The 24,178-nt window shown below is 43.4% G+C and overlaps 1 protein-coding gene across 1 annotated transcript; it reads left to right on the forward strand.

The window, feature by feature from the left end:
* Positions 1–644: 644 nt before the first annotated feature.
* On the forward strand, positions 645–16,746 carry LOC149441658 (protein NYNRIN-like). Its single transcript, XM_089657070.1, has 3 exons — positions 645–746; positions 11,782–12,096; positions 14,041–16,746. The coding sequence occupies exons 1-3, from the start codon at positions 645–647 to the stop codon at positions 16,744–16,746; spliced, it is 3,123 nt and encodes a 1,040-aa protein (XP_089513196.1).
* Positions 16,747–24,178: the final 7,432 nt, after the last annotated feature.

Genomic DNA, 24,178 nt, shown 5'->3' on the forward strand with positions numbered 1-24,178 from the left:
AGGAAAAATATTCAGTCAGATTGGAGCGGATCTCTTGTTCGATCGTGAAATCCGCAAGAAGGGAAGCATCTAGGCGCCAAAATTTTGAGCATGTGTATTTCTCTGGGAACCATAAAGTCATGGTGATGGGGTGGTGATCGGAAAGAACCATCGGTTCTATAGAGGCAGCATGGAGGAGTGGGAGATCTGATTGCGACAAAAAAAAAAAAATCTATCCTAGAGTATTTATTATGTGGTGAGGAGTAAAATGTGTAATCCTTCACAGTAGGGTAGAGGGTTCTCCAGGAGTCCTGCAATTGCAAGTGTTGTAATTGTATGCGTATTTGCTTGAGGGCCTTGAAAGGTAAAAAGGAGCTTCCTGAGGAGGAATCTAACAATGGGCTTAATGGGACATTCAAATCACCCCCCAATATCAATACACCTGATTGGAAAGCAGCTAGGGCAGTAGTGATTGAGCGCATGAAAGAGATCTGTTTGGTGTTGGGAGCATAAACATTAGCAAACGTGCTGGGTCTGTTGGCAAAGGAGCCCTTTATAAACAAATATCTGCCCTCAGGATATGCAATGGAGTCAGAAATAATGAAAGGGAGATGTCTAGCGAATAAAATAGCCACCCCCTTCGATTTGGCCAAAGGGTTGGTGGCATGGAGGACTGTGGGAAAATGGAAGTTGAAAAGCTTGGGAATGGAATCTTGGTGAAAGTGCGTTTCCTGAAGGAAGACTACATCCGCTTTTTGTTTATGCAGGTGAGAGAGCAGCATAGAACGCTTTTCGGGTGTGTTCAGACCCTTGGTATTAAGTGAAAGGATTTTCAAGGACAATGGTCAGGAGACTGAGGTGGAGGAAGGCATGATTACAAGTCAGTATTGCGGAAATCTGATGATGCAGCGCACTGGGGGTAAGGGGAGTGGGGAGGAGGAAGAGGAAAGAAAAAAAAAAGGGGGGGGGGAATGAGAGGAAATAGGAACACTCCCAAGAGAAAAAATAAAATGAGAGGAAGAGATATTAAGGGTGAACGGCTTGAGGAAGAGACCCGCTATTCCACATGAGGAAAGAAGAGACTAGGAAAGAGGAGAAGAATCAGAGAGATAAGAGAAGAACTCAAAGAGGAGGAAGAAGAAAATGAAGAAGTTGGGATAGTGATAAGAGCCGTAAAAAGGTTCAGTAAGAGCTTACTGTGTGGGGAACGAAGTAGACGTTGAACTGAGAACAGCTGCCGGCCGGTAGCCACATTATAATGAGTTAAAAAATGGAAAAGTAGGGTTTGGAGAGGAGGGGTTCGACAGTGGCATATGTTGCAGAATAACCTTGGGGCATAATATGTAGGATAGGTCTTCGATCGTCTCTGGAAAGTAGCAGGGCGTGTAACATGCAAGGGACACAAATGAGTTGGCTGGGACAGGGGTACAATATGAGTGGTAAAAATCCAATCATGGCATACCCCTACTCGATATGTACATAGAGTATCAAGGTGCAGAGGAGACAAATATGTGTAAAATGTCGGATTATATTGAGACAATATCAGGACAAGTAAGGGAGACATGACAATAAGCGGAATTGTGAAAGGCCGTAGCGAGTATTACAAGTATCCCCTTACAAGGAGCAGAGATATAACAGGTCAACATAATCAATACAAGTGAAAATCAGTGCAAAAACAGACAAAACAACATTGAGCCCCAAATTAACATGCAGTAACATTCGTATCTCCCTAGGATCAAAGCCAGCCATTGTACCAATGAAAATGAAAAAGGCTAAGTATTATATGTAAAGGTAAAAATAAATTATCGAAGGCCCTTACATTATCAAAGGGACAAGCATTACCTCTCACGTATCAGAGAAGATGGGGGGAACAGGGAGGCGGGGGGAGGGCATAGGGGAAGTATCGGTAGTGCGAGAACCCCCGAATTTACCTCCTCAGCAAGGTCAAAAAGCGGTGATAGACAAGGAAGAAGAAGGCAAATCCGAACTGGATGGTCTAATAGGGAGCAGGGAGAGGTGATGCTCGTTCACAAAAACAAAAACATGGTGAAGTAATATCTGCATCAATCCCCTATAGGCTTCAATAAATTCCTAGCACACAATATCCCCGCCTCCCCAATCCATCCTCCGAGCGAGGCACAAGGCCTCAATCACATTCCCATATATATTGTATACTGTACTAAGTTAGCTGAGGTCTCTTCTGAAGAGTCAGGCTGTGCAGAGCAATCCGAAGCGAGTAGAGGAAGAGCAGAGTTTATCTGGATGTTTCCTCAGAAGTAGCAGGACGTCTTCAAATGTGGCAGGATGAGGCTCTGGGGATCCACAGAAGATGAGGCTAATGGAGGACAATCGACCAGGAAGCCATCATTAAGTTAGAATCCGTGGTATTCCAGTTCGTGGAAAGGATCGTAAGCTAATGGGAGGCGAAGGGCCTGCTGGGGGATCCGGGATGCTTAGTATCAGCAACAGAGAAAGAGCTGAGAATTTTGGTCTTCGGCCAGGGAGGAAGAGCCGATTGTAGTATGGATAATACTCGTCTTCCATTAGGGCAGAGATGAGGGAGAGATGCCTGTCTGATATCAACCGGTCAATGACTGTGGGTCTGACCCCTGGAACATTGGCTACTCTCTAGGCAGTCAAATAGTATACTGAGAAAAATGGAAGTCCAATGAACAACAAATAGGAGGTAGATGAGCAACCGGGACTCTTGGAACGAAACAGTGGTGAAATGTGAGAAATAGAGGCAAACTGCAGGCAACTAGTAAAGAGTGCACATGAGTGGCAGGAGTATGTGAGGATTAAGGACAGTTAGATCTCGTGCCGTGGCTTACTGTGCGCAGGAGAGGCCATTGGGCTGGAAGCGGCCATAGAGCCCCCTGTGGGGAGTCTTAGAGGAGTCAGGCCATTGCGCTGTCTTCAGATCCCGAATCCGGGGCCGGCTGCAATCTCAGGGACCTGTAGCAATCAGGCAGGTCTATCAGTGGGATGACCATAGAAGAGAAAAAAGATGGAAAATCTTAGGGGACTCGCAGGTTGAAGGCATGACCATTAGCCTGTGCGGAAAGGCTCCATCTGTAGCATTGTCACGGCAGTCACATGATCGGGAAAGGTCCCGATCGAAAGAGGAGATCGGGACCTTTCCGTGAGCACCGGACATGTGTGCTGGGAGCGCGCAGGATGCGTGCTCTCAGCACTTATGTCCTTTTTTAATAGAACGCAAATGTGCGGCCACTCGGTGTCTAGGCCCAGACGACGGGAGGCCGCACATTTGCGTTCAGCCGACGTGAAGAGGTTAAGACATCCCCAGTTTGTTAGTGTTCCAGGACTGGGCGTGGTCCGGCCTGTTCCCTTGGGTTGCATCCCTGAGTAGGAGGGGGGGTCACCTCCTGGACTTGCGGACTATGACTTTTTGCCGTTGCGGCCTACTACGGGTTTAGGTGACATTGTTTGGGTTCACGTTAGTGGAATGGGCTGATAGTTCCCTTGGACTCCGGGGTGGGCCCAGTTGGGTGCCGGGATGTTGATTCTACTGAGAGGTTGGTGGGGGACCACTTGGGCTGTGTTGTGGGGATCCACTGCAACCTGTAGTCGTCCTCCTGGAGGGGGTTGGTCCCCAAGTTTAGCTTGGTCTCCAATGGGGAGGTCCGTTATGTTGTGTTTATGGCCTATTTACCCACGAGGGTTTATGTTTTTGATGTTTTCATTTTCAGCCATGTGTTCGGTGGTAGAGCCACCCCCAACTGATATCCTACAAGTGTAGGAGGCACGTCACCATTAGCGTGATACGATTGTACTCTTTATGTTGTCTTCTTTTCTTGTTTTCTTCTCTTCTCTGGTTTTCCTGTTGTTGTTTTATGCAGAGTTTCAAGACGCCATGGTCCGATCGCCATTGGGAGTGGAAATTGTTGGCTGACTTATGCTTTTTCTGCTGAGCGTGCTGTGCTGATACCGCCATGGCCTCACCCTTTTTGAAAGTACAGTCACAATATGTTCAAGGCTTCAATTCACCTCAGAAGCGGGCTAAAGTTTTTCATCACCTCAAACCACAACAAACTGACGTGGTGTGTTTGCAGAAAACCAGGTTTTCTCAGTCCTCCACTCCACGGTATCTTTCGCCCCATTATCCCACTTTTTACACGGCCTCGGCTTCTGAGAAACGCCAGTGTATACTGATAGCTTTTAAACACAATCTCCCCTTTGTCTGCACTCAGAATATAGCGGACCCCACTGGCAGGTATTTGCTCCTACAGGGCACTCTCTGGGACCAGGAGGTTACTTTTGTCTCTTACTACGCCTCTTAATGAGAAAAAATTTATGCTTTCAGCATAAATTTTTTTCTCATCTTTGCACCATCGTTTCCCGACACTCCAAGGGTCTTCTTCTTTTGGGAGATTCAAATGTCACCTTGGATTCCGCTTTGGATAGGCGCTATGCCCGGGGGTGGCCCCTTCTCATGACTTAGTGCTAGAGGAATGTATGCGCTCTCTCTTGCAGACGGCGGGGCTGGTGGACATCTGGAGGGAACTTCACCCAACTGAGTGCAACTTTACATTCTATTCCAATCCTCATGACAGTTTTTGTAGAATTGACCATATATTCATGCATGTCCAGCAGCTTCCCTTGGTCAGGCAGATATCTATTCCCTCCTCGCCCTGTTTGGACCATGATCCCCTGGTGCTCCTCCTTGCCCTCTCTGGGTCGGTAAGGCACCCCTTTCACTGGGGCATTAATGAATCTCTATTGACCACTCAGGTTACCTGCCAACAAATAGAATCTTTCTTACGTACAGTACATACTGTACAGAAAACTCGAGATCTGTCTCTTCGGCAGTGCCCCTGTGGGAGGCGCATAAAGCCACGGTGCGGGGTCACATTATACAGCTGGCGCCAGCTCAAAAGTGGGAGTGAGAGCACCGACTTTTGGATCTTCATTCTCTACTGGCCTTTGCGGATGCTCGTTGGAAGTCATTTCCATCCACGGCTCATAAAAACGTACGGGACACTCTGGCTGCAGAGTTAGACCTACTTGCTTCTTTGGAGGCAGAACGGGCCCTGCGTTGGACCAAACATAAATTTTATTCCTGTGCTAATAAGCCGGGTCCGATGCTGGCCAGGAAACTCAATTCTGTGGGGAAACCACACAAACCGATCCGATTGCAACTTCCCATGGGTGGCTGTACTTCTAATCCCCAGCAGATTGTTTCCCTATCAAATCTCTACAGTCCACTGCTGCCCCAGGTCCCGATGGCTTTTCCGGTCTCTATCATAAGAAATTTGCAACCCTGTTGGTGCCCTTCTTGGCTGATAATTTCAACGTGTTACGACAGAGCTCTTTGCCCTCTCCAGACTCGCTTAGAGCTCATATCTTCATGATTCCTAAGACAACCGATGCTGTGCAGGAACCACAAGCCTTTCGGCCCATTTCTCTTCTTAAAGAAGACCTGAAGATATTGGGCAAGATCCTTAGTCTTCGTATCAATAAATATTTATGTAGTCCGGTCCACAGGGACCAAGTAGGTTTCGTCCCTGGGAGGCAGGCGGGTGATAACGCTCGTAAGGTGGTCCATCTTATACACTTTCTACAACACTGGAAAATCCCATGATTCTTATTGTCCTTAGACATATATAAAGCCTTTGATTCTCTATCCTGGGAATATCTGCGGTTTGTGCTGTCTCGTTGGGGTTTTGGGCATTCTACTCTTTCTTAGATTCAAGCCTTGTATTCTTCCCCCTCGGCTTCCATAAATACGCTGGGTATTTTTCAGATCCCTTTCCTATTTGGCAAGGGACAAGACAGGGCTGCCCTCTGTCCCCGGCGCTCTGTGTCCTGATGCTTGAGCTGCTGGCTTTAGCGCTCCGGGCCGATTGTAATGTATCGGGTGTTCCATACGTGGGGCAGGAGTTTAAGTTGAACCTTTTTGTGGATGATGCCCTCTTGACTCTCACTAATCCCCTGGCGACACTTCCAAATTCACAACAGGTTCTTGTGCGCTTCGCCTTGATTTCGGGTCTCCGTTTTAATTTGGATAAGACTGTCGCTCTCAATATTATTTTGGCCTCAGATTTGGTTTCATGCCTACAATCCCACTTACCTTACAAATAGGCTTCCTCTTCTCTTGAATACCTAGGCATTCACTTGACCCCCACCTATGACTCATTGTTTGCTGCAAATTATTATGCATTGCTTCGCTCTGTGTCCTCTCTTATGCACTCCTGGCAATTTCCGCACCTGTCTTGGATAGGACAGGATAATTCAGTAAAAATTACCATCATGCCGAAATTGTTATACTATTTTCGCACCCTCCCAGTGCGGGTTCCTCCCCATTTCTTTGGGTTTATTCAGGCGAAGATTATGCATTTTATCTGGGCCAATAAGTGCCCCAGAGTCTCCAGAAATACGCTTTTTGTTCATAGACTCCAGGGTGGTCTGGGGGTGCCTAATGTAAGTAAGTATTATCAAACGAGCCAGATTGCCCCGTTGTCTATGTTGCACGCTTCCTCTGATGTTCCTCTCTGGGTCCTGCTGGAACTAATTGTGCCCCTATTGCAACATCGACGCTTATATGGCTTCCCTCTGCCCTACGCCCTATGACACTCAGTCCAATTTTGCTCCATGGTCTTCAAGTGTGGGACTCGGTACGCTACTCCAGTGGCCTAATGTCACCTTTCCTACCTTTTCTCCCAATTGTTAATAACCCTCTTTTCCCATCAGGTTTAGATCAACCAAGGGCATTTTCTTGGTGGGTGGCCAATGGTTTTTCGCAGGTGTGCCACTTTTTGACTTTTTTTCCTCGGTCCTTCCTCACCTGGAATTCTCTTTGGGAAATCTGCCTTTGAACAGCTTTGCTAACAGCGTCCGGGCACCCCGGCCCTTATTTCCCTTCTTTATGCAACTTTGAACAGATGCTCTATGTATACTTCTCTCTCATATGTCGCTCAATGGGAGCGCGACCTGGGGGCAGTCATGGATCTGGAGGACTGGAATAGGGCCTGGTCGTTTATAGCTAAATGTTCCTTTAATACGACTACGCTGGAGTCGGCATATAAAGTATTGTTTCGCTGGTATTGGGTTTTAGCTCGTTTGGCCCAGGCAAACCCTGCCTGCAGTGATCGATGCTTTCGAGGTTGTGGCCATCGTGGTGATGTATTGCATATCTGGTGGTCATGCCCAAGACTGATTGGTTTTTGGTCTCATGTGTTTGGCCCCCTTTTTACCTTGTTCCTTCTCTCCATACGCCGGGGTGCTCTGTGTGCTTTGCTTCACTGTTCCATAGCGGGCCTCTTGGCTCACCAGCAGAAGTTGGCTTCCTATTTGTTTTTGTTGGCCACTAGAACAATTGCTCAGGCATGAAAGCACCCGTTTGTCTCTCTTCAGGGGTATGCGGGACCGCATGACCACTTTGATGCTTAATGAACAGATGTCGAGTATTTGTAACGACTCCCAACGGATGGTTGCAATATGCCCTTCCCATGCTCCCCCCCGGCTAGTCTGGGTTTGTGATGTTGCTCGGTACTGGCATTCCCGAACCGCTGCTCATCTTTTTCCTTTTGTACTTCTCCTTCCTTTTCTATTGCTGTTTGTTCTTTGTGTGGCGGTGGATAGCTGCCTTTGGTTTGAGTTACTGTTGATGTTATACCACTGTTTTTGTCATTTATGTGCCATTGATAGCCCCTGCGTGGGCACACCTTTTGCTCTTTTGGTGCTAGAGCACTATTTTCTTTTTTTTTTTATATGCAGTTGATGGCCTCTGCATGGACGTGTCTTGTTGCTCCTGTTTTTTTAAATGTTTAAAAACGAATAAAAATCATTGAAATACAAACTAGTGCAGCGCTGTATAGCAAAACAATGGTGTAAATTGCCGTATCTATACCATAGTTTGTAGACGCTATAACTTTCACACAAAGCAATCAATGTATACTTATTGGGATTTTTTTTACCAAAAACGTAGCAGAATACATTTTGGCCTAAATTTATGACTAACTTTGAGTTTACTATATATTTTTTATAGCCAAAAGTAAAAAATATCATTTTTCTTCCAAATTTTCTGTCTTTTTTTGTTTATAGCGCAAAAAATAAAAAGCGCACAGGTGATCAAATACCACCGAAAGAAAGCTCTATTTGTGTGAAAAAAAGGCCGTAAATTTAATTTGGGTACAGCAATGCATGATTGCGCACTTATCAGTTGAATTAGTGCAGTGCTGAGTAGCAAAAAGAGGCCTGGTTATTAAGGGGGGTAAATCCTCTGGGAGGACAAGTGGTTAAAGTCATAATTGTTTTCACTTATATTGTGAATGTTAATATTTACAATACAATATCTTTTGACAACGTGTACGCAGCTGTGGTTTATCCTCTCCACAGTGTTGTTGGCTGCTGTACAGAGAGATTTGAGGATAAGGGGAATATTGTTCCTCTGCAGCCTCCATAGGTGCCACCAGGGGAGCAATAGCCCAGTCGGGCACTGCATGCTGCAACACTGGGTGACCTCAATGGCCATCTCTAATGGGGGCAATGCTAATAAACAGCAATGCCCTACTGCAGCTGGCACACAGTTAAAAGTGGATAGAGTAGGGACAGGATCCACGCTGGAAAGGGACAGCTTATCTAGACCTAGGGAGAGGTTTCTCATGTGGAGGGACATACTGGAGACACCACGGCTGGCTCCAATATTTTTTGGACTCTGGTGCTGTGATAAAGGTTTAGGATTAGTTCATCCAAGTGCAGCTACTGTGACGAACCGTTCCTTTGTGATAACATTTTGCCCTTTCTGTTTCAGTTTTCTCCCCTTTGTAAAGCTGTATGTTTAGCAGCTGTTATGTAGACAGGCATTCTACACTGTTTCTTTAGGGTAATTTGAACTTGTAGACTTTCATTTCTATAGAGTTCTTACTGTATTGTTGGTTGTAGGGTTTTGTTGTGGGTGGGGAAAACCCGGTGCCAGACTGTCTGGTGGGGGTGGGGTGATGTTGACTTATGAGGGGTTTATGTATAATCTTCATCAGCAACTGTAAATAGATATTTTTCTAGCTATATAACCAAACTACAAAGCTGGAAATATCAGAGCTTGGTTTGATAGCGGTGTGTTGTACATAGACATTGAAACAAGTGATCAAGTTGTAGAGATAGCTTTGTATTGTATTGGAGGAATGTTTGGTGTGTAAACAGGTGCATGCCACAAGGAATGTTCTATTGTGTGAGAGGGGGCAACCACTAAATTAACTACCTTATCTCAGACTTTATGGGGCCCACATAACGATCTAGGCCAGGCCATTTAAATCTCTTTGTTTATATGAGGGCCACTTCAAAGTACCCTCTCTTTAGATATGCAATGGGATGGCTATCTGGGGAATGCAGTTTTACCAGGCTATGACCTAAGGTTCCCTCCAAACTCTCAAGGATGGAGGGAATTTTGATGAGAAAGCCTGGATCCAGACGCCTCGGTGCCATGACCTGGCATATGTAATTTTATCACTAAAAGGGGAGGTTCTGGGATGGGGCTGAGTTATGTAAGCAATATAGGATGGGGAAACTGTCCAATCCTGGATGAGATACGTCAGATATGGAAGATGGATTGGATAGTTCTACCAATCAGGATGGCCCCATGCAAGTCTATGGGAGATAAGTGTATATCAGGGTAGGTTTGGAGGAAGACAGGAGAGAAGATACACCGATCCTGGGGGCCCCCATGCTACACCATTGGTAAATATCAGGACATTTCTCTGGCACTTATATGTATACATGATTGTCGTATGTGTTGTGTTGTCTGTCTTGCTGTTTGTGGGTTTAGGGTATGAATAGTATATGCTTTAATTCATTGGGTGAATCATATACATTTTGTTTCTCTTTTTCTTATTGTTAAATAGATAGATTGTGGTATGTTAGTTTAGACCTCCCTACTATTCACCAATAAATTTTGGTTGTTGTGTTAAACCTTTCACTCTTGGTCAAAGAACTCTCATTAAGGTTAATCAAATCATATCAGAGAAATATTATATTTCATATTCCATAGATTTGGTCAACATAATTGGCGACCACTGCGGCAGGACCCGAGACTGAGAGTATTTAATACAACAACCCCGAGATTTGCGTAATGCAAGTTAAGGTTATTGGGGTGGCTTTAAACTGAGTCAGTTTGCCGGTAGTTTGGAAGGTTACAGCAACCCTATCTAGTTAAAAAAAAAAAAAAAAAAAAAAAAAGGTACCTTTTACATTTTTAAGTGGATATTAGAAGAACTCTAAAAAGAGGGAGGATACTCCACAGAATTTTTTTTTTTTTTTTTTTCTCTTCTTCATAAATGTCCCGCAATTATACTGAAATAGTATGTTAGAAGAACCATTAAAAACCGGTCAATTTAATGGGGAGGATGTACTGATGGGACCATATTGTTTTTACTTGTTTGTTTCTTTTGAGCTTACCAAGCTTCATTTCTCTTGAATTATTGTTGGGTTTTGTTTTATTGTTTTTCTTGTAAAGGCACTGAAAGAGTGTTGCATTCGTTGTTTTGAAAAAAAAAAAAAATCCTGAAATTCATTTATTTAGTTAATTTCTAGTGTTATTTTTTTTTTTTTTAATATTATTTTTTTTTTGTTGTGCTTTCCTCTCTTGACAAGTTTAAACTAAGCTACAGGAGAAGTTTTTTTTTTTTATTATTAATGATGTGTTGAAGGCATTTACTAACCTCATAGTTGTTAGAGTGGAAATAATATTGCAGATAGTTTTTCTTTTGGTTGCAGGGCAAAATAAGTTTCCATTAGCGTATTATAATACACCTGAGCAATATTTTTTCTGTTAGGTTAAAGCCGAACCACACTGACAATTTTTTTTTTAACTAAATTTGTTATTGGTACTTTGAATTGAATTTAGTAATTATTGCTCTAACACTGCTTGTTTACCATTTATTTTGTCTGTCCAGAGGCTCACCTACACTATTGTTCACAGTGTGTTTACAGTAAACACTGCAGGGCAACAATATTGTTCCACTTGGCTGCTTGGCCTATTGTGTTTTGGGTGTAGGAGCCAGGGTAGAGTTTATTGTAATTACAGACTCCACTCTTGTGTACAAAATATTTTGGGTCTCTGACTAGGGTTAAAATTGTTTTGTGTGCTGGAGTTATATATTGTTTACCATATTTTGGGATCGCTTTCCTTAATTATATGCTTGTAATCTCAATTGCCACAGTATAACCCAACTGCAAATTTCAAAGTTGTGAATTATAAATTGTGTACAACATCTGTTAATAATGGCTACCATGTCTAGTTTAGAAAGTTTTGTTGCAGCTTACACTCTTAAAAATAAGAGCAATGAATTTGCCTGTGATGCCAAATTAAAAGAATCTCCTTGGGCCTATGTCAAGGAGCTATTTGAAGAACAGGTAAAAACATCCAAAAAGAATAAAAAGCTTAAAGGTATAGCAATGGCCGGCATGTATGCTGCCTGCATGGCTATGAGTACTAAAATACAACAATTGGAAGAGATAGTTGATAATGCCAATGTTAAAGTAACTGAAAAGGAAAAAGAAAACACAGCTTTACACAATCAGGTACAAACCTTAACTACTCTTAATCAAATGGTTAAAGCCTCCCAGGAGGAAAATAGTAAAAATTGCAAATTAGCTCAAAAAGAAGTAATACAATATAAAGACATGCTAGAAAAAGTTGAGACTGAACGGGACCACATAATTAGTGCATACAAAGTTGTCCAAGATCAGTTACAGGAAACAAAAAAAGGAAAAATTATAGATCATACACAGTGCAAACAAAGAGAGGCACATCTGCTACAAAACATTTCAATCCTTAAAGGACAGGCTGCTGTGGCAAACAGATTAGGACACATTAATGCAACTGCACCTACCTGTGCCTATGAAATTGGGGAAAACTATGATGAGCATTGGGGAGAAGAAGATATGGATCCAAATTCTCCTTTTCCTGTGGCTATGGGAGAAATTGCTGACCCACGGGAAAATAGAGAGTTTACCATTGTTATAGACACTGAGGATATTGGGGATGAAAGATCCACAAATGGGGATCAGGACAAAGTACCCATCATGGGTAGGACCCAGATCTTCTCCTCTCCTGAAAGTGACCAAACATTTCTAGGATTTGACAGTGAAGGAAAGGAGGTAATATCTAATGTATATCCTACTCAACCTGTAAAAACCCTTATGAGTATGGCTGATTTCATTGGCAAAATTAAATCTAATGAACACATTACTTCACATGCAACAAATGTACAACAAAGGTGTGAGCTTCTAGGTGTGAGAAGTCCTAGTGACCAGGTTAAGGTGTTACAATTAACCCTTGACTCCCACACCTGGAATGCACTCCCAGATTTAATTAAGGAAGGAAAAGGGAGTTACAAAGAAACAGTGGCAGAACTGCAGAAGGTTATAAACCCCTCAGCAATAGGTTTGATGGTGGCATATCAAATTAAACAGGATACCGAGGAAAACCCTCTACTTTATGCCAATAGATTGTGGGCAGCGTATAACACTAGTAATGGGAAAGCAACTCGGGAGGATATAGAATATAAAAACTTATTGATTCATAATGCCCATCCGGCTATTCGAGTAAAATGTGAACATTTGATAGACCCCAGAAAACACAGCTATGAGGAAGTGATCGGATTAATACATAGATCATTTCAAGCAATACAATCATATAAACAACACAGGCTTAAAGAAAAGGAAGATAAACAATTGTTCAGGAAGGTGGCAGCATTACAATGTAAAACTACCACCATAGAAGGCCCCTATGCCCCAGGGGAATCCAATCCTCCATACAACCCCAATTGGAACAAAAGCTTACAAGGTAAGGGGAGGGGATTTAGGGGGAAGTTTGCTTATAGAGGCAGGGGAAGAGGAAACCCTCATAGCCATGCATCAGAAGGCAAGCAGATCAGTGAGACACAAAGAGCCCCTACTTATGCAGAATTACAGCAACAGTTACATGCATTGCAGGTATGCCCCAGAAAGGAAACACAAATAACACCCCAAAAAGAGGGGGAAAGCCTTCAATGTTGACAATTACAAGGCCCCAAAATTTTGGCACCTATTTCTCTGGATAGGTGCGGGCGCCCTCAAGTGTCAGCATTGATTAGGGGCTGTCAACGAACTATGGTTTTAGATACAGGGGCTGCCATTTCCATTCTGCATGACAAAGACCCATTAAAATCAACATGGTCTTCAGGAAAGCAGTTAAATCTCCAGAGCTTTGCTGGGCACACTGTCGAATCAGCTCTGTCTAAACCACTGACAATCCAAATTGGAGAGTTATTAGTAAAACAGCCACTTGCATTAATGTCTTTGCCAAATGAAACCAGCCTCCTGGGGTCAGACTTCTTAATTCCCAATGGATGTATGTTAGACTTGACCAATCTGTTACTATGGCAAGGGGTTCCAAACAATCATTCAAGCACCATAGTGATACCTGATTCACATACAATTGCAGCTATCAAGCGTAACGATTCCACATATGACATCTTACAGATCATAAAAGATCATCCAGACCATGATCTTCTGCAGCCCATGATAGAAAGGCAGCAGGGAGCTTTTGCAACACATAAGCATGACTGTGGAAAGGTAGACACAGCAATACACATTAGTGGGCCGGATGCAGCTCCACAAAAGCAATACCCCTTTCCACAGGAAGCTATCAGTCACATTCAGGAAACAATAGATTCACTTCTAGACCAAAGGGTCATCAGACCATGTGTATCCACAACAAATGCGCCAATATGGCCAATTCGCAAAAATTCTGACAATTCGTGGAGATTAACAATAGATTACCGCAAGTTAAACAGTGTTACCAACAATTGCGCCCCCACAGTTGCATCTGTCCCCGACGTCTTGAGCATGTTGAATCCAAATCACAAATATTTCACAGTGCTTGATATATCGAATGGTTTTTGGTCACTCCCCTTGTCAGAAGAATGTCAATATAAATTTGCATTTACGTTTTTGGGGAAACAATATACATTCACATGTCTTCCGCAAGGATTTCATAATTCTCCTTCTTTATTTCATGCAACCATGAGAGATATTTTAACTGATTTTTCTTCTCCAAAGAATCTTTTTCAGTACGTTGATGATTTGTTATTAGCCACGAGTGACAAAGAAGAACATTTGCGGCTATTGGAGGAACTACTGCGGATCCTAGAGAAGGCGGGACTGAAGTGTAATCCCATTAAGGCACAATTGTTAAAAGAATCTGTGTCTTTTCTGGGGATTACAGTAACCGCAAACGGTCGTAAGATAGCAACCGAGAAGGTAAAAACCATTCTACAATTACCTCTGCCTGTAAGCATCCCCACTCTGAGATCTTTTCTAGGATTGGTGAATTATTCAAGGGCTTTTATTCCTGAATTTGCTGAAAAGTCTACACCATTATATGATCTGTTGAAAAAGGATACCCAATGGCACTGGACTGAGCAACACACCAATGCAGTGCAGGAGCTCAAAGAAGCATTAGCGCAAGCACCAGCTTTAGCCAATCCAGATTACCAACTGCCCTTTCACATTGAGACTGCAATATCTGATACAGCCATGTCAGCTGTTATGTCACAGGAAATTCATGGGCAACAGAGACCCATATCATATGCTTCTAAAATATTATCTCCTGTGGAGATGAAGTACTCTCTATGTGAAAAACACCTCCTTGTTACATTTTGGGCAGTGAAATACTTCACATACATCATAGGGCTCAACCCAGTCATCTTGCATACAACTCACACTCCTACTAAATTTTTACTAACAGATAGAGTGAAGGATGGCAATGTATCCAATGCTAGACTGGCCCATTGGGCTCTGTTGCTCCAAGATCGAGACATCACAGTAAAACACACAAATAATCCTTCCACCAGGGCCCATGGCCTTATTTACCAGGGAGTACCACATGAATGTGATATCACCCCACAGTCATATGCCCATCAATTCTTTAGACCCCTTGCATCAAAGGAAGAAGTCCCAGAAGATGTAGTCCAAATTTTCACAGATGGATCATGTTTTTATGTGGATGGTTCCCCACATGCAGGGTTTGGCATCTTCATTAGTGATCCAAAAGGAAATACACAAATATCCATATGTCGATCATGCCAAGTCAAATCAGCACAATTCGCTGAGATGGCTGCAATCGCGCATGCCCTAGAATTAATAAAAGGAGACAAAGAAATTGTCTTATACTCTGACTCAGCTTGGGTGTGCAATGCTCTCACAGAATTTCTGCCCTTTTGGCACACCCACCAGTACATGTCCTCAGATGGGTCTCCGCTTAAGCATGCATCCCTTTTGAGATACATTACCACATTGGTGCAAAAGCTGCCAGTCAAACCATGGGTATGTAAGGTAAAAGGACATTCCACTAGTGCCCCCTACTGGGAACAAAATGACGTGGCAGATTGCTTGGCCAAACAAGGAGCACAAAGGGGGGAGATCTGGGAAATTCCCTCCACTTTACAAGATCCAGCCTTGTGCCCCAGTGTTTGCGCCTTCACAAAATCCTGCATTGAAGTGCCTGATATTTCAGACATACAAAGGCAGGATGACAACATTAAAGAAATAATTCAGAAACTGAAACATGAGACTCAGGAACTATCTGAAGGGAATACTTTGGCAAAATGCATAAAAAGCCTCACACTGTCAGAAGACCAAAAAGTATTACTGCATCATGGAGAGGAAATAACTTGGGTGGTTCCGGAAAATTACAGAAATGAAATGATTTACTTAGTGCATGACCTGCCTACCGGGGGTCATCAAGGGTCAGGAAAAACATTGGAGAGACTCAAGAACATAGGATGGTGGCCTTCTATGATGACAGATGTGAAACAGTATTGTGACAGTTGTATTGTCTGTGCACAGGTTAATCCCGCACCAAGGAAGATCAATGCCCCTTTAAGAATACGATTGAAAGAAGGGCCCTGGAATGCCTTACAAATGGATTACATGGGACCCTTGCCAGTCACTTCCAAAAACAACAAATACGTTTTGGTAGTCACAGATCTGTTCTCTAAATGGGTAGAGATCTTCCCAACCAAAAGTAACACTGCACAGAATACTGCTAAGATTTTGGTGGAACAGGTATTCAGTAGATGGGGGCTCCCGTCATCCATAGAGTCAGATCAGGGGTCCCACTTTACTGGAAAAGTGATGAAAGCGTGCCTAGAGATGTTGGGAGTGGAGCAAAAATTTCACATCCCATATCACCCAGAATCTTCAGGTCAGGTTGAAAGAGCCAATCGGCAGATTAAAATGATGCTAAAGAAATTTGTCCACATCAACAGTAAAAATTGGGATAACCTATTGCCTTTACTGGCCATGGCCATTCGAGCGACACCCTCATCCGCTACCCGGTTGACACCCTTTGAAGTGTTGACAGGCAGGCAGATGAGACTCCCAGAACATCTTTGGCTAGAAATGCATACCCCTACCATAGACAGACTTTCCGTGGATCAATACCTCTTAAAACTAGAAAAGGCGGTAAAGGAGATCCATGTGTTTGCAGCAGCACACATGGGTAAGATGCAAAAGAAAGCAAAGGCGTATTTTGACAAAGGGATTCGAGAATGTACTTGGGCAGTAGGAGATAGAGTCATGTTCTTAGAACTCCGTCCGCTGGACAACTGCTTAAGCCAAAAATGGAAAGGGCCATTTCCCATTATTGACAAACTAAGTCCTTCAGTATATAAAATCAGAATAGATGAGGGCAAAAAGACAAGAGATAAATGGGTTCATGTGAACCAACTGAAGCTATTCCATGGAGTCAAGGACATCAACTAAAATGTTGCGTTTTCTTTCCTTTTAGAGCCATGAAGTCGATATGGATTATTCTCATGCTCCTTCTGTTCAGACTTACCATGGAAGAGGAGAATGGACCACTTATTAGCGTAATCGTTGATGAAAATCCGGTCCACTGTCAAGAGGGGGAATCCGTGTTGCTGCCAGTGGCAATTAAGGGGACTGAGGGGAAACAAGTGTCCTGGTGGAGTCCCATCAATAATCACCTAGTCTGGGTCAATGGCGTTGTTGGGAATGTTATGGACTACCGGGATAGGATAATGGGTTTTCCTAATGGTTCATTGTTGATTCGAGATACACGGTTAAGTGATGCTGGAGAGTGGAAATACTCCTTTGTCATTTCAGTCCCTTTGTCCAGCAACACTCAACTATCCACTCTTCAATATGTCCCAGGAAAAGTTACCTTGTATGTGTCCCCAAAGGCCAAAACCCCTGCTTTTACAACCTTGACAAAAAGCTCAGCTGCAATCCCTTTTTCCGCAGAACTAACATCCTTGGACTGCCCATCACTGGAAGAGGGACCACCTAGTGGCCTAACTGCGACATCAATCCCCGGAACACTCTTTAATAATGTTAAATTCATTCATGTGCCCGTTGTGCTTAATTTGTCCAAGTGGAACATGGCCGAATTCGGCTCATGTGCCCGGACAAATGTGTCACTATTTTATTCTTCCTTGCTGGTAGATTTGATTGCCTCCCATGCCAGCCGAACTCAGGATCCTTTTGCAGAACCAAATATCTCTCCCCAAAGGGGCATTTTCCGATCGAGAAAGTTAAATGGCTTGGACAGTCTAATTGGGTCCATCCCGGGACTTTTTGGATCGGGTATGTCAATTTGGAACCGAGCCGATTTAGCTGCGATTCGCAGACATATCGGTAATTTTGAACAGAAAGAGGGTCAGCAAGTGCTGAAACCAGCTCTGCAGGGTATTGAGGGGCTGGCAGAGGAAGAAAGGTTTACAGTTTATAATATGAATGACATTGCCCAGTTGTTTGAACGGACTCAGCAGAAAATCAATGAAATCATAACAATAAATAATCAAAGGGCCAGGGAGAACAATATGGGAAAAGAGGTAATATGCACTGCATATGGGAACTTTGTTTTAACGAAAGTCACCAATGTTATAAGAGACATCCAAGTTGGCAAAATCCCTGACATTTTAAGAGATAAAGATCTTACCCAATGGTACTGTACTCACACTAATATTAGTGGAGGAATGAATGTACATCCAGGAGATAGATGCAAACCTTTGCCCGTCTCCACAATTAGGAATCTAGGGTTAGTGACATCACACCCAAATAGAGGTCCGTTGGATTGCCTGAAGAGCCAGTCACCGTGTGCCTACCGTGACCTCCTATATATATCCTTCACCATGTCGCTGCCAGTGTTCCATCCTCAAGATGACTACTTCGACAAGATGGCGTCGGTACACTCCCTTGGGTACCTCGAGAATGACGTGTACAAAGAAAGGTTGCACCTCCCCGAAATGCTCATTCACGTCCAAGAGGGATGGAAAGCACCTCACACTGCCTGCTGCACTGTCAAAGAGAATAGGTACCTATGTCGTTGTGATGTGTTTGAAATCGACACTCCGGTATGTGGTCTGAGCAATGACCAAGATCCCACAACAGAAGAATCCAGGGAGCCTCATTTGCAAAGCCCACGCCAAGCCAACCAAGAAACTAGTCCCAGTGAGATGGAAGCCAACTGCCCGGTGAAGTTGACGAAATGGAGAGCACCAAGAACAAAGGTCACCTACAACATGGATGGACTGTATTGTGTTGTTACCAATCATAAGACATTCCTCTATGGGGGTCAGTCATGTCCAATACCCTATCCAAATTTTTGCTTCGTTCCACACGAGTACACTATTATTGGGGAAACCGTAGTAACTCCAATACCACAGCTGAATAAAGATTATGTTGTAGATAGTGCCCCCGATGTCCCAGATCCTACACCGTACATACCCTATTTTGATATTAAAATTGATAAACTGTCAGTAAACCTTCACAATCTACTCGCAAGGAAGGATACACATATAATACAAATTAGTAACAATATGGTAAAGACGGGAAAACAGTTAAATGAACTTTTACATGATGGGGATTTTAGCTTAGTTACCACTAGGACCTGGGTGGAGATAGGAATAAAAGGTCTCCTTGTGTTACAGGGTGGGTTACTGTTCATCATGATGGTTATGGTAATATATCTGAGTAGACTTTTAAGATGGCAGAGGGAGAAACTCAAATTGCTAATGGAGATTAGACATAAACAGTTACTTGGATAGCGTGAGTGTGGCCTAGCCTCACTGGCCACAAGGGGGGATCTGTTGACTTATGAGGGGTTTATGTATAATCTTCATCAGCAACTGTAAATAGATATTTTTCTAGCTATATAACCAAACTACAAAGCTGGAAATATCAGAGCTTGGTTTGATAGCGGTGTGTTGTACATAGACATTGAAACAAGTGATCAAGTTGTAGAGATAGCTTTGTATTGTATTGGAGGAATGTTTGGTGTGTAAACAGGTGCATGCCACAAGGAATGTTCTATTGTGTGAGAGGGGGCAACCACTAAATTAACTACCTTATCTCAGACTTTATGGGGCCCACATAACGATCTAGGCCAGGCCATTTAAATCTCTTTGTTTATATGAGGGCCACTTCAAAGTACCCTCTCTTTAGATATGCAATGGGATGGCTATCTGGGGAATGCAGTTTTACCAGGCTATGACCTAAGGTTCCCTCCAAACTCTCAAGGATGGAGGGAATTTTGATGAGAAAGCCTGGATCCAGACGCCTCGGTGCCATGACCTGGCATATGTAATTTTATCACTAAAAGGGGAGGTTCTGGGATGGGGCTGAGTTATGTAAGCAATATAGGATGGGGAAACTGTCCAATCCTGGATGAGATACGTCAGATATGGAAGATGGATTGGATAGTTCTACCAATCAGGATGGCCCCATGCAAGTCTATGGGAGATAAGTGTATATCAGGGTAGGTTTGGAGGAAGACAGGAGAGAAGATACACCGATCCTGGGGGCCCCCATGCTACACCATTGGTAAATATCAGGACATTTCTCTGGCACTTATATGTATACATGATTGTCGTATGTGTTGTGTTGTCTGTCTTGCTGTTTGTGGGTTTAGGGTATGAATAGTATATGCTTTAATTCATTGGGTGAATCATATACATTTTGTTTCTCTTTTTCTTATTGTTAAATAGATAGATTGTGGTATGTTAGTTTAGACCTCCCTACTATTCACCAATAAATTTTGGTTGTTGTGTTAAACCTTTCACTCTTGGTCAAAGAACTCTCATTAAGGTTAATCAAATCATATCAGAGAAATATTATATTTCATATTCCATAGATTTGGTCAACAGGTGAAGCTGTATATACTGAGCTGTGTTTAATAAAGATTAATTCATTTCACCCTACACAAAGTTTTGACTCGTGGTTTGGGATATCAGGGAAGGATTGGTTTTGAGTTCTAATACCTGCCTTGACAGAGTGCTGGAAGACTTGCCAAAAAAGGGGACCATTGGGTGAGATGCATCGCTCCGCATGAGGAAGCCCAGGCAGAACGATTCTGCCACATCTACATTGCTACTCTGCCTAACAGCCACCCCTCTACTTAGATACTAATGTAAGACACATTAGAGTGACAACTTAGTGCTGGAACTAATCCAATGTGCTGCTAACATTGTTGAAAATTGCACCTGTGTTGACTGTGTCACTGAGACACTGATATCATTGTATTTGGAACTGTTAAGCTAAGTACTTTGCTGCTGTTCTCCACGTGTTCTCCACGTGTTAATTGTTACCTTCATCAAACCACTTTATTTGGTGACATTCTTCCATATTGGTTACCAACAAGCTGGTCCTGCCCACAAGTGCAACAGATTAATTGCATAATTAATTAAAGCCAGTGACGATCGCTCTCAATCCATTGGCACTTAGATTGTGATCCCGCAAGTTGGATAATCCTTGTGCACAGTGAGACTGAGTATGTCATTATCATGTATCAGTGAGAGCATGGTATAAGTTTAACCAGCCATTTGTCTCACAAATTGGTGAAGCTGGGCAGGATCTGACACCGCGTCCATCACATATTAGCTGTGTATATATATTGTATATATAGAGACATACAGCAGTTCCCTTCCTATCACTTTTTGAAACATAACATACATAACAAACATGCCTGTTGTGGTGGAGTACAGAAAAATGAGCAAAGATGATCTGTGTAATAAGTGCAAAGAAAGAGGGATTGTAATCTATGGCAAAATGCAGGAGGACTTGACCTACATTAGGTGGATCTCCAGGCACATGAGAACTTGGAACAGAACATTTGCATAAGGTAGCAGTGATTAAGGTACAGCTCCACCGGATGGGAATACAGAGACTGAGACTAGGATACCAACAAATACAACCTCCATTCCAGAACGTGAGCATGTCAGCACAAGATTTTCTGTACCCAGCATTGACTCTTCTCAGATGCAGGAAGTACTGCAATGGGTAATGCCTACAGATCCCATGGCATATCTGCAGTTTATTTAGCACCAGGCTGCATCTGAGAGAGAGGCTTTGGAATGTCAGGTTGAGAGAAGGTGTCACATATTAGACTGTGGAGCCTGAGATGATGAGGGTGGCCTTTTGCTCAATTGCCATCCAAGCACCCCTGGTAGTGGAGACAGAAACTGCAAGGTCAGTGGAAGGACACGGGTGCCAGGAAGCTTGAGCAGTGAATTTGAGCTTGGATACACAGGAATCCTCATAGTGGTAGTATTGAGTCAGGTCACATGATGCCAGACAGGCGCAGAATCACGATAACGTTCAATATAAGGAACAGGCAGTAGTCAGCAATGTGCTGGCAGTGAGGTGCCAAGTCAGGAGGAGGAATCATGGTCTTCTGACCATGATTTCTCCTCCTGACGTGGCACCTCAGTGCCAGCACATTGCTGACTACTGCCTGTTCCTGGCCTTAAACTTTGTCATGATTCTGTTTAATATCACAGTTAAACAGCAGGGGAGATCCAAAGAGAGGTGACAGGCGTAGCTGAGTTAGTAACAAGGGAAGCAGACTTTCAGCAACTCAGAGTTCAGGAACTAGAGATGAAAACAATCCATCAAGGAAGCTAGGCAGGTCTCAGATTTAAATAGCTGCTGGTCACCAAAATCTATGGATACCCAGTGCTTATGTTCATACACATGCACATGCTTGTCCTTGCATGTCTTGAAAAACTCCTATGCCCACGACTCTGCACCTGCACACTGAAATGAGCACCTGCACACAGGAATTAGCACTTGCTGTATGAGATTCTTGACAGAGAGGCAACAGTACAGTGGCATTACTATGGGGTAGCAGAGGGTGCAGACTGCACTCAGGTGACACACACCAGAGGGGTGACACCTAGGGTTGCCCCCTGTCTGCCTGAATCCCAGGCACATTATACAATACTGCGTTGTGCTTGGGCAATCACTAGAGGTATACGGGTTACAGAATCTAAGGACACACTACACAAAACACAGCTTGCTCTTTCAGAAGCTCACGAGGCATGCCCCACCTCTGTCCTTGCCCCTAGCTCTGCCCCCACTAAAAACTTTTCTGAACACAAACTTTCACAGGAAATCAGTGGACTTCCTTAGCCAGCTGTGGAACCTCCTTTCTAATCATCATGGATTCTTTCCAGGTAAGTGTAGACAGACTCGGACTGACCACGTCATACCTGAGCACAATTACAAAAAAGCAGACCTATGCAGCGTGATCACCTGACTATAATGTCCAGTGATTGTCAAGCTCTGGGAGCAGACCCAGTTCCGGTGTGTTTTGCATTTATGGGGTAATCATTGAACACTGACAGTAGAGGATATGGGTGTTGGATGTTCTGTCTGTGCGCTGTGGAGGTGTACTCAATAATAATAGATGTCACATGGTTCTCTGTGGGGATGGCCTTCCTTCTTATTGTATAGTTAGAGATATGATGTGTGTAGCAGGCTTTGCCTGTCTCTGGGGGATGGGATGACTTGCAGGGGATAAGGAACTATAAGTCCCAGCCAGCCAGGCACAGGTGGGGGAGGGGTGACTACACTGAGGAGATGTGCATCCTATGCTGCAGGCAGTAGTGCTGTCACCTGTCCAGGATTTACCCGGACAGTCCAGGTGAAACCTGGACACATTATTCAGACCGGACTGTGGCTCCCCAAGTAATCAAGTTGCCATGAAATTTGTTTCCATCCATGAGCTGCGGGCTGGTGCTGTTCCAATGAATTGAATAAAGATGACTGCCTGAAGAAAATATGCTAATTTCCACAATCATTGATGATATGGGGTTGCATGTCAGGTAAGGTACGGGGGGGGGGGGGGGGGGGGAGAGATGACAGTCATTAAAGTGTTACTAAACGCAGGACCCTGCATTCACTATATCCGGTCTCCCACAGTACACAGAACATTGAAGTGCAATTATTTTAGTAAGTATAAACTGCTAAATACCTTTTCTCATCAGAAGTTAGAGCAGTCTTGTAGATTCTACAGTTAGGTCCATATATATTTGGATACAGGCACAATTTTAGATTTTTTCAGGTATTTACCAAAACATCTTCAAGCTATAGTTATATAATGGATATGGGTTGAACGTGCACATTCTGGAGGAAGGGTTTAGGAATTAAAGCTCTTAAGAGTAGCCAACCCTCCTTTTGCAAGGGACCAAAAGTAATTGGACAATTGATTCAAAAGCTGTTTCATGGCCAGGTGTGGGCTACTCCTTCTTTATTTCTTCATCATTTAAGCAGGTAAAAGGTCTGCAGTTGATTCTAGGTGTGATATTTGCATTTGGAATCTATTGCTGTGAAACTACATCATGCATTCAAAGGAGCTGTTCATGCAAGTGAAACACACCATTGTAAGGCTTCAAAAATGAAACAAATCCATAAGAGAGATAGCAGCAACAGTAAGAGCGGCCAAATCAACAGTTTGGTACATTCTGAGGATAGAAGAATGCACTGGGGAGCTTAGCAATATAAAAAGGCATGGACGTCCACAGAAGACAACAGTGGTGGATGATCGCAGGATCCTCTCTATGGTAAAGAAAAACCCATTCACAAGATCCAGACAAGTGAAGGACACTCTCCAGGAGGTGGGCGTATCATTGTCAAAGTCTACAATCAAAAGAAAACTTCAGGAGAGCAAATACAGAGGGTTCACCACAGGGTGCAAACCATTCATAAGCCTGAAGAATAGAAAAGCCAGATTAGACTTTGCAAAAAAAAAAAAACATCTAAAAAAGCCAGACCAGTGCTGGATAAGCATTCTTTGGATGGATGAAACTAAGATTAATCTGTACCATTATAATGGAAAGAAAAAAGTGTGGAGAAGGCTTGGAACAGCTCATGATCCAAAGCACACAACGTAATC

The sequence above is a fragment of the Staurois parvus genome, unplaced genomic scaffold (assembly GCF_062004578.1).
Source record: "Staurois parvus isolate SC_StPar_1 unplaced genomic scaffold, SC_StPar_1.0 ptg000961l, whole genome shotgun sequence".
Classification (NCBI taxonomy): Eukaryota; Metazoa; Chordata; class Amphibia; order Anura; family Ranidae; genus Staurois; species Staurois parvus.